Raw genomic sequence first — 11,892 nt, 5'->3', positions numbered from 1 at the left:
TGGGGGTAGTGGTTTTGTATTTCAGGTGGAAAAGAGGAAGAGGAAAGTGCGTACGTTAGTAGATTGTGGTGTACGTTAGTGGCGTATGTTAGCATTCCAGTTTTAACATAATTAGTACTAATTAATTATGAGGAGGGAAAGTATAATAACTATATAATTGTCCAATAATTATGAGAAGCAAAATATGGTAAATGTGAGGGTGGATAAGAATCCTTAAATATTTTTTCCGTTTTAAAAAGAATAAATTACGACTGGAGTTTAAGAAATTAATTTTAAATTAAAATTATATTAAATATATCAAAATATTGGTTTTTCTAAGATAAACTAAAAAAAAAATTTAAAATAATTTATTTCCAATCGAATGAGTCTTTAGGGTGTGGGTCTATTTGATGTATAAAAGTATGTTTGGATGGTGGTAGGAGTTCGAAAAAGAAATATTCTTTAATAATTTTAGCTACTAAGGAGCAATGAGATGAAAGATTGTGTTGATGAATAGATGGACAATTAAATTGTATGACTTTTTATTGGAGTTTATAATGCTATTGGAGATAATTTTAAATGTAAAAGAGACTTCATCGAATTTTAGAAAAATTTAAAATTTGATCAATATTTAAAGATTTAGATAGAAAAAATGATATAAGATTCCATAAGTTAGACTAGAATGACCACATTAAATGTAGAACTTTGTGCCTTCGAGTTAGGCTTGTCAAAATTATCATTCGATTTATAAGGAATAAGTTTTAAAAACAAAAGGTGTAATGTGAATCGAAAAATGACGGAAAAATGTAATTCCACTTTGTAAAGAAAATGAGAAGTTTTTAAAGAGTTGATACTCACATGATTTGAATTTAGTCAAATGACTAACTTTTTCTTTTTTTAATTTAAATACGACTAAGTAGATCTTAGTGGATATATTTGTTCTATTTGGCCGATATATAAATCCTACCTTGCCGATTCAATTTTCTTTCACTTGAAAACATAAAAAATTGTAGCTCTCTATTAATATGTCTCTTTTTTTTTCCTTCAACATTGGGCAAATTATAGATTATCCAAGCTTCTCGTTTGTAATAGTATATCACATAAAATGCACAGGGAAGTAACAAAAATAACATAACAAAAATGCACAAGGAAGTAACAAAAATATTTACATAATTAATTACAGCAAAGTATACAGCCAGAATTCCCACCCAACTTACGTACCGTCAGTACAATCCTGTGTGAAGTCAATAAAATACCTGCAGTTGTAAATGTTTTTAAACATTCAGAACAGCATAGACAAAAACAACCACCAATCATTTTCTGTCTGCTTTCTCTGCTCTCCAACAGTATATTTCAGATAATTATTAAGACATTGAAAATATGTAGTTTAAATCCAGTTGCACTAAGGCAAGAGAACACTGGCACTGTGTCAAGTGTGACGACTAAGAGAAAAATATTTGACCTAAAATTATTTTCTATATACACGGAATGATATTCTGAAGAAGAGTGTTCAACCGACTACCCTTCGGTCTATGTAGCTGTGACACTGGCTAGGGGACATATTGACACGGATATGTTTAACATAAGACAATGATGGAACGGTATGAGTGACAGTAATGCTACAGTTAAAGTTGGTCTGAAGCGACTTTCACCACAGAGTGGACGCATTTCAGCGGCATCAGATGTCCCTTAAAGCTTTGAGGCAGTAGCTGTTGTTCTGCTCAAGGCAATGGCAGCCTTAGATCCAGAAGGGCGACCCAAATGTTTGCAGATGAAATCCCCAGCCAATAGAAGCTTTCTCAGATCCACATTTGTCTTCACTCCTAGTCCATTGAGCATGTAAATGACATCCTCCGTAGCCACATTACCCGAGGCACCTTTGGCATATGGGCAACCTCCAAGTCCTGATACAGATGAATCAACTATGCTGATCCCCATCTGTCAAGATTAACATTATGGTACTTAAAGCATTTTTTTTGCATTAAGGTTCCAAGTGCCAAAAAAAACATAATAAGTTCATGCCATTTCCATCAATTAAGTGATTTGCCGAATGACCTGGATACAATAACAAGATACGCATCCAAGGACTCTAATCAGATCAAGTTTTTGTTTTGTAAAACTCTGCAATGTTTTGTTTTCTGGGTACATTCCTACAAAAATAATAATCATTTTACAATAGGGTGTCTGCAGGAAGAACTTGTGCACATGGTGCATACTTGCACATATAGCGCGCAACAACAGAAGGAAATTTTATATTTTTTGCTTGCAGGAAGTCTTGTGCGCCCAGTGCATCCTTACACACAATAACAGAGGGCTTTTTCTGTATGCAGGATATCTTGTATGCATGATGCATGCTTGCACGCATATCACCTCGACTTTTTCAACCCATGCAAAGTCCAAAATTGAGATTCAATTTCTTCTCTTCATTTTCCCGAGCTTGCACACCACTCCAACAAGGTTTTCAACCAAGATCATCTACAACATTAAGGTAAGCTTTAAGGGCCAAATTGATGTAGTTTACACTCCCGACCGGAGTGTGGTGGCGAGACTCATATAGACTACCTACTCCTTAGGAAGTGTGATCAGGTTTTATGCAAGGACAGTAAGGTTATCCTGAGCGCAAATAATACAGCCCAACATAAGCTCGTGGTTATGGATTTAGATATCAAGAGGAAGAAGGAGAAGAGAGGGCTGCATTATTGCATATGACCAGCCAATGATTAGATGGAGAGGCCTGACTAAGACCAAATCCCAAAAGAAGAGAAGATGGTGGCTATTGGGGCTTGGGGGAGTAGCAGGGATGTAGATAGTATGTGAGCTAGGACAGCTGATTGAATAAGAGAAGTAACTAGAGAGGTGTTAGACGTCTCGAGGAGTAACCCAGGTGGGAATAAAGAGGATTGGTGGTGGAATGGAGAGGTCCAAGGAAAAGTGGAAGCCAAGAAAACTGCTTACATGGCGTTAGTGGAAAGCTTAGACGAGGAGGATAAGAGGAGGAATAGGAAGATATAGCACCATGGAGGAGGAGCGAACTAATGATCGCAATGGCTAAAGCGACAACTTTTGAGCACTTGTATAAAGAGTCGAGGGCAAAGGCATGAACAGGAAGTTGTATAGGCTCACCAAGGCGAGAGAGGACGGTCCATGACCTAGACCAAGTGAAGTGTATCAAGGAAGAGAACGGATAAGTACTAGTAGGAGAAGCACATATTAGACAAAGATGGCAGACGTATTTCCCTAAGCTCTTGACTGAAGAAGGGGACAAGGGTATCGTGTTGGGGAAGCCAGGGCATTCCGTAGGTCGTAGCGATTTTTGGTATAGCAGGTTTATAAAGGTTGCAGAGGTTAAGGGGCTATTCGTAAGATGAGGAGGGGAAGAATGCCGGACCAGACCAGGTATGGAGTGGTTGACTGGGTTGCCTACTGTCATTTTTAGGACAACGAAAAATGGGAGAAGAATGGAGGTGGTGGACAATGGTGTTGTTGTACAACAACAAGGGTGACGTTCAACATTGGAACAACTATAAGGGTATCATCAAACTACTAAGCCATACTATTAAAATTTGGGAAAGGCGTTGAAATAAGGATGAGGAGGGGTGTGTCTATACCCGTAAACCAATCGGATTCATGTTGGTACGATCAACTACGGAAACGTTCATCTTGTAAGGAGATTGCTGGAGCAGTATAGGGAGAGGAAGAAGGACTTACACATGATGTTCATCGACCTAGAAACAGTGTCCGATAGAAGTCCTAATGGAGGTCCTCTAGAGATGTTTGGAGGCTAGAGGTATACCTTGTGAATTACATAGGGCAATTAAGGACATGCACAATGGAGCCAACACCAGGATTAGAACAGTAGGACTGTAGGAGGTGACTTGGAACACTTCCCGCACGTGACGGGGATGCACCAGGGATAAGCCCTTAGTCCGATCCTATTTGCCTTAATGATGGACGAATTGACATGACATATTCAAAGGGAGGTGCTGTGGTGTGTGTTATTCACAGATGATATTGTGTTTTCACAAGATGCGTGGTTAAGTGAATGATAGGCTGAAAGTTTAGACACAAATACCAAAGTCTCAAGCAGCAGATGAGATGGCAGTCATCTCATCTGATGCATTAGATCCAATTAATTTTGTGTTCGCGTTCCCTTGGGAAGGGGGCTGTCACATGAGAATCACACACTCAGCTACTGGTTAGTCCATGTGATTTGCGGCCTTATACTTAATGCTCTCATGGCCTTACTTTGACGCCATTCACTTGGCATTGACGGACCTTTATGTTACAATGGATTGCTAGCTTACCTGACCTTTCCCTGATGTACTCGATAGTAGCTACCTCTGCTATTTTTCGTTTTTCCTCTTTTTAGTTTTTTTTTGCATGCCAACTTGCAACATGGAAAAATAAGACAGGCTACACCTTTTAGATTTGGATGGCACAGCACCAACTATACAACGAACAAATTTCTCATAATGTGATAAAAATATGCCAACATGTGAAAAAACTTCTCAATACAAGCAGAGAAAGGAGATCTTACTTGCAATGACACAAGAATGTTAGAAAGAGCTTGTCCATAAGTATCATGGAAATGAACAGCAAGCCTCTCTACAGGGACAACTTGAGTTACAGCGTCAAGCATTGGAATAACAGTACCTAATAAATGGAGAGCAGAGACAGAAAATATGGGGAAGATGTAACAAATCCATTTCAGATAAAAACTCAAGAAAAACAATTGACATATAGTAACTGTCTTTCTTTAATTTTGACGGAAAACCAATTGATGAACGCCCATTGCATTTTTTAGTAATTTTGCATAGATAACAATTTTGATTAACAGAATCACAGATGGCCAATACTTTCACTAGACTGATTCTGAGTAGACTTTACAGTCACGTATCTCCTTACTAAGCTATCGAGTTCAAAACTATATAGTTAAGGGGGTGTAGAAGACATGCACCTGGAAGTTAATCAGCAGGGCAAACATGTATACAGTTGAGTCATTGAGGTTATCTCCTATGTCTTCTAATATCACAATGAAAAAACAGAAGGTGAACATTATTGTCTTTCCTTCAAGCCTTTATCAAGGTTCTCATAACCACACAATCCTGGAAGTTCATCAGCAGGGCAAATATGTGTACAGTTGAGTCATTGAGGTTATATCCTATGTCTTCTAATATAATAATGAAAAAAGAGAAGGTGAACATTATTGTCTTTCCTATCATGCCTTTATCAATGTTATCATGACCATACAATCATTTAACAGTTAACACTTGACAACGACGTGCCTCAATTATTTAAAGGATTATATACACTACTTTCTTACTCTGTTTTTTATGATAATTATTTTCCTCTAAAAAACATCGCACTAAAAACCTACTTGACACCATCCTGAGAGACTTCTTCTATTTTATTTTTCATCTCTTAAAGCCAGAAGAAAACCACATTGAAACCTCACTTAATACATTGTAAGCAGTCACCACTGTCCATCATTGGAAATTAAATCTAAAATCCAGCAATTCTACAAACCAAGCTAAATGTGTACTGATTAACTAATAACTTAGCAATAATGCACTTCTCTAAAGAAAAATATATGTTGTTAAGCTGTCTATGTTGACTCAGTAGCCTGTAGCTTGAAAGCAATACAGCAAAAGCTTGTCTTGTCAAAGGAGTGAACTACAGAATTCTTCTTAAATTAAGAATCAGAACTCATGACAAGAAATGTAATTTGCTGGCACATGCCAGTATTTTACAGAAAGAGCAAAAAGATGCAGATTCTTCTAGCAGACCAAAGGTACAAAATGGGGAAGGGTGAAACCAGAAAAGACTTAGGATTACCTGGAGTACCAACTCCAATTGTATCACCAAGAGAAATTTCAAAGCAACCCATATCTACAAGTTCTTTAGCCACATATGCAACTTTTGATGGAGACACCGCTCCTTCTATGGGACAGCCAACGACACATGATACATACCTGATAGAAAATAATGATAGCTACTTTTCAGTTCCAGAGATGCAACCTTAATTCTCCAAATAAATGTCTACAACAAAAGAATAAAGTTCTAAGCATTACTACCAGGAATAACAGATTTACTATTAGTGCTCGTTTGGTACTAGAATTGACAGAGCTACCTTGATTTGAAGATATATCTAATACCAAAAACCAAAACCTTTTGCATGTCGAAGTCTAGCCACTAAGGAAGGAACCATTTGAGCTCATATACATAGGTAGGGCTTAAATAATCAGGAAAAGCAAAATTCACAAATTTTGACACAAATGTTAATCGTTGAATCATCATTTTCCAAAAAAAAGTATTTTCTCAATCCTTTGCCCTTCCAATTTTAATGGATGTCCACAAAGGAACCTCCATTCAGTAAATTTTATTACTTCTAGCTGCTTAAAATAAAAGGGATTTGACATCATTAAATACAAGCACGTAACAGGAATGTACTTCTCTAACAATCAACTATAGTGGTAATTAGAATGACAGAAAGCATGAAAAGCTCATATATAATCAAAGAGATTAGCAGAGCAACTGGTGAGCTAATATGCAGCCCCTATCCTTTGAAAGCCAGCTCTCCTGGATTCTTCTGTGAACATAGACATCCCTAGACATGAATATACTCTGAATACTTTGTAACAAGGGCCATAGTCAATAAGCTGGTACTTGGACATAGGAAAATTGCAATACATGCTAATGGAACATTTTGTAGTTCATCCAAAAGAAAGTTATCTTTAGACAGTAATACACAACCACTCATGAAGTTCAATATTTATATTCTTTTTACCAAAATTTTCTGTTCCACATTAATACCTGGAAGGAAGAGAAGAGATAAATGTCCATAATATAACATGGTCAATAGTTAGAACTCCACCAGAAAACACTAAAGGTTGCCTTCAGATCTAGAACAATTGTAAACCTCATCTTTGGAATTTGTAACATGGAAAAAGGGAAAGCTGGAAGTGATCAATAGTAAATACTTTATGCTTAAAGGTTATGAACGGAGAGATTCATAGGCAATCTGAAGTTATAGCAAAATTTAACAACCTTGCTCCAATGTATGAAAAATTTTAAGCGAGTATGTGATGTAAAAAGGCAATCATTCTGTTCTGCTGAAAGAATTGTAACAATTGTTAAGCCATTTGGGTTCAGCAAGATGCCGTAAGAGACTAATGGAACTAAACAAGCCTTCAGTCTCTACTACACATGGTTTTAAAACCAACTCTCCTTATAGACCTTACATAATTGATCCGGTAAATTTGGAAATGTAAAACCAGACTTCCTAGAATATGTAGATCTGCTAGAATTCATACCCGCGAACAGGGATGGAATGGTTTTTGGCTGCAAGAGCAACATCACGATAGCGAGAAAGACTGTCTTCAATGCTACAATTTATGTTAGACCGAGAAAAGGACTCGGATGCTGCAGCAAATATTGCCACTTCCTTGGCTCCAGCTGCAACAGCTGCGTCAAAACCCTGGAGTAGAGCGAACGAAAAACTATGAGCGATCCCAATTATCCAGGCTCCCTTGTAAGCAAGAAAATGTAAACATATTTAACAAGACATATAAAGGAAAATCTCACTCTTTGCATTTCTATCAGCTTACTTTAAGATTTGGTGTCAAAACAGGTAAGCGCACCCCTGTAAGATTCCTAACTGCTTCAATTACATCCTTCCCATCAGCTAGCTGCAATTAAGTTTTGGCAGATAAGCAATATCACCAACACTATAAATAATAACTACAGCATTTGGTAGTTTAAATCCTACTGATTTAATAGATATTACTTGAGAGATATGCCGCAGTAATATAGTTCATCACGGGCTAAGCAGAAGCACATTCATGCACATAGATTAAAATAATCATGAACAAGCCTGTCACATCATTAAATCACCAAGAAGTATTGCCATAAATCTCAATAAACTAACACAAGAGGTTATAATTCTTATAGCTTGCATATAGACAGAAGTTGAAGATTATAGGCTCATAATAATAAAGAAGATTATGAAGACGTGAAGCGCTTATTCATCCACAATAGAATACCAACTCAGATACAGTGCATGCTTTGAATTTGCTTGAAGTTAAATGGTGCATACCATAATCTCGTAAAGACCTGCTACTTTGTTGGAATGGAAGAGAACTACAAAAGGCGACAAAATATTGTGAAACACTACACCGACTGCTACATGGTAGACTGTGTGGAAGGAGAGAAATGGAAGATACTTTGAAGGCAAAAAGGACAATATATAACCTAAAGCATTGATGTTTAACTCTCTTAACTTATTGGTGTAAAAATGAAAATGAACAAGAAGTCGACCGGATGGTTAATTCCTTAATTTATTTCAAATGTAGTTAGCACAGTACTAAGAAACATATTGTTAGGTTCATACTACTTATGATTGCACTCACTGTGCAATTCTTTAATGAAGTTGACATGACCTGCAGATGTCGAGCAGAATGGACATCCTTTTCATGACATAGAAGTATGAACTTGATGAAACACAAAGCATGACTTGATACATGGCTACCAGACATACACTACTCATTTGAGCATTTGCCATTTTGTAAATCATCATTGTAAAGCAAAAAAGCTAGATAGAATCAAGCACTCGAACCTAGAAACTGGAAACATTTCCATATATCTCTACCTGAGGAAACCAGATCTTTGAGAAACCAGACGTTTTCTCCTCAAACATCCAAAATGAATAACAAAGCATTCAAGGGGCATTAAACAATGTTTTTCACGGTCAAATGGATCTTGCAAAATATACAAAATACAAAAGTAACAATCTTTAAGGGCCTTAGTAGTTAGTAAGAGTCCTAACGGGTGAGTAACTAATGATAATAAGAAAAAACTCATACTCATGCTTTAAGATGACAAACTAACAACTAAAAGAAGAACTGAAACAAAAATCATTCTCGTTTCACACAGTTGGAAAAGAAAAACTTAGCAATAAAAAGCACATTTTGCAGAAGAAGTATAAGGATGACAAATGCAAGAAATGTAAGCATAAAATCCCGAACAAGCAAAATATATACCTGTGGTACCCACTTTGGAGACACAAAACTGGTAGCCTCAACAACTGGTAGTCCACTAGAAACAAGTAATCTAATAAGCTCCACCTTCACTTCTGTAGGTATTATAGTCTTCTCATTTTGCAGTCCATCTCTTGGGCCAACTTCTACTATCTTGACAACTTCAGGGACAGATCCTAAGAACTGCACAATTAATTATATGGTGCCAAAATTATAAAGAGAAAAATGAAGGAATTAGAGCTGATGCATTCAGGAAGTTAGCATATGTCTTAATCCTTACACAAGTTAGGTCACCAATATTAGATATCAAAAAAAGTAAAGCACACAACATAAAATATCAGCAAGATCCACAAAGACTGACGAAAAGTAGATACCTTGTCTTTGATATCTTTTAAATGTCCATGGCTTCTATAATAACGATTTGACAAAGGAAAAGATCCAATGCTTGTTCTAACCACCCTATTATCTTGATTAAATAAAGGACTACATGAAGAATCTCTTCTCATTTGTCTACGCAATTGGAATGCTCCTCCTTCAGTATCCTTGCTGCAAGCAAATAGTTATTTTACAATCGAGAAAAGGTGGAATACGAAAAGTTACTTGTTAAAAATCATTGCATGCCAGTGAAACTAATAGAGAAGAAGCTCATAGTACTTAAAACCTTGCACAGTAGCTTTAAAGAACACACTGACTTTTCTCCAAATCACCTGATTTAAAGTAACTGCTGGAAACCATTACCAAAGTGACTCAATTTGAAAGAGGTGTACATAATAGTAGCATGAAACTTTCCAAGATCTGTAAATAAAAAAGGTTTTGGTTGCCAATCTACTGATCAAACTGCAACTTCAAAATTTAGTCAGTGTGTTCTTTAAAGCTACTCAAGATTTATTTTGGAAAACGACTTCATTGTGAAGATCAGCTATTTCCTTACTGATCATTATACATAAAAAAAAAATAGAAAATCTCTCCCATGGTGTTGACAGATAGTTGGCATGATTAATTTGATTGCTTCTTTTAGTCACTATGATTCCAACACTAATAAGTAATAAACTACATGCATTGCACTTGACTTGAATGATATTGCTTTATTCTCTTGGTGGTTGAGATAAATTTCAAAATAACGATTATCTAAAATTATGGAAAGGAAACAAATTCAGGGTACAGCGATCTACTCAGAAAGATTCAAAAACAACTCCAAAATGTGTATTCGTGACCAAAAACAACTGAATTCAATTTTCAAATATAACTTTTCCCTTTGAAAACAAAAACAAACACTACATTTTTCAAATACTCCAATTTTTCATGATCAAAAGCTCCATTAGGTTATCAGCAATTCATCAAACACTACCGCAATCAACATAACCAAAAGATAAACAAAATCACTAAAACACATGAAAAAGAATTCACTGAATACCTCAAATTGATTTGAGACGAAGTGTTGTCTGCTCCGAAACTCTTCGCACCAGAAAAGGAAGTACTAAATCCACTTGCTATCAAATCAAATTGCTCCTCAAAAGCTAAAGGTCTCGTTCTGAATCTCCATCTTAATGTTTTCTTCGTGACTTTAGAAGCTAACATTTCATTCAATCTTCAGAATTTGTTTGGGCGGAAATTAACAAAACTTGGTCGGCGGCGATCGGAAAAAGAATTGGACTTTTATCTCATCTCACCAATCACCATGCTTATCTATTCTAATTAAAATTAATGTGGGATTATGTGGAAAGAAAGCTAATCCATGCTTATCTCTTCTAATTAAAATTAATTATTAAATTAATATGTAATTAGTAATGAATAATGCACTTCTTTTTCTTTTTTTTAATAAAAGAAAGATGAAAAATAGTGAGAGAATTATTGACATTTTTATTATCAATAATATTGTGATATAAATTGGATAAATGAGTCTGCTAATTATAGATGAAGAAACTTTATTTATATTTACTTATAAAAGGAATGAACATCACATTATATGATATTTTATACTATTTTAATTAAGATTTTTTTAAAATCGAAATTAAAACTTAATTAAAAGTAAAAATAACGAAATCATATAAAACCAATTGACGGACACAAATTTGACACTATTTACCACAAAATTATTGGATTGTTGTATAAATTTTACACCATTTAAAAAAATGCACATGTCAAGAGTCAAACTCTGACACCACATGGATTAGTGAGAGCTTTAGCCACTGCTCTATGAGTTCTTCCGTTTTTAAGAGGATGTCGAAAATAAATATACTATAATAAAAATCGAATTATATTATATATATAAAAAAAAATTTATGAATGTTATCCATCTCGGTAATACCCTAAAAATTTTAATACAAAATCTAACCTTGAAAATTTGTATCGTATGGTGTCACTAAAGCTTTCTACTACCTGTAGAAATATCTATGGACTGCTGAAGGGTTCGTGGAACTAGGCCCTTGAAAGTTGGTTCTCAAGTCTAAGTTTCACAAACCAGACTACGAGTCCTAGAAGTTGCTACGGTCCGTAGAATGACATCGTGCAAACCAAGTCCTGAAGCACACTTCAAGTAAGCTTTCTACGAGCGAGCAGAATGGTCTGTCAAAGTTTCATGTTTATATTTTCACATGAACCGCATCAACTGAGTTTTTTGTTGAGAATTTTTTAATCAAATATTTTTTCTTAAATTGATTTGAGAAGTCAAAAGTGAATTTAAGAGTAAAGTTTAAAGTAAAATTCTTTTTGTAGAGTTAAAGGGAATTAAATGATTACAAAATGTATCATTTTTATATGCAAAAAGAGAACATTATTTTCAGAAAAAGTATAAGTTTCTTTTTAGAACTTATCTCAATCAAAAGAGAGTATTTTTATTTGAGCATTGAGTTATATATCTTAAGATTTTAAGAATAGT

At 35.4% G+C, this 11,892-nt stretch overlaps 1 protein-coding gene across 2 annotated transcripts; it reads right to left on the bottom strand.

Annotated features, from left to right (window-relative positions):
* Positions 1 to 1,241: 1,241 nt before the first annotated feature.
* On the bottom strand, positions 1,242 to 10,723 carry LOC107008486 (hydroxymethylglutaryl-CoA lyase, mitochondrial-like). Of its 2 annotated transcripts, none has more exons than XM_015207540.2 (8): positions 10,429 to 10,721; positions 9,389 to 9,560; positions 9,018 to 9,197; positions 7,587 to 7,667; positions 7,293 to 7,456; positions 5,815 to 5,951; positions 4,517 to 4,632; positions 1,242 to 1,917 (listed from the first exon to the last, which is right to left on the bottom strand). In XM_015207540.2, exons 1-8 carry the CDS (start codon positions 10,590 to 10,592, stop codon positions 1,669 to 1,671), a joined length of 1,263 nt encoding a protein of 420 aa, XP_015063026.1. In that variant the 5' UTR covers positions 10,593 to 10,721; the 3' UTR covers positions 1,242 to 1,668. The 2 variants fall into 2 exon arrangements, with proteins under 2 accessions (XP_015063026.1, XP_015063027.1); XM_015207541.2 differs by lacking the exon at positions 1,242 to 1,917 and adding an exon at positions 2,073 to 2,454 and having other exon boundaries at positions 10,429 to 10,723.
* Positions 10,724 to 11,892: the final 1,169 nt, after the last annotated feature.

The sequence above is a fragment of the Solanum pennellii genome, chromosome 1 (genome assembly GCF_001406875.1).
Source record: "Solanum pennellii chromosome 1, SPENNV200".
Lineage (NCBI taxonomy): Eukaryota > Viridiplantae > Streptophyta > Magnoliopsida > Solanales > Solanaceae > Solanum > Solanum pennellii.
The sequence above is the reverse complement of the archived record's forward strand: the minus strand, read 5'-3'. Positions and strand labels throughout refer to the sequence as shown.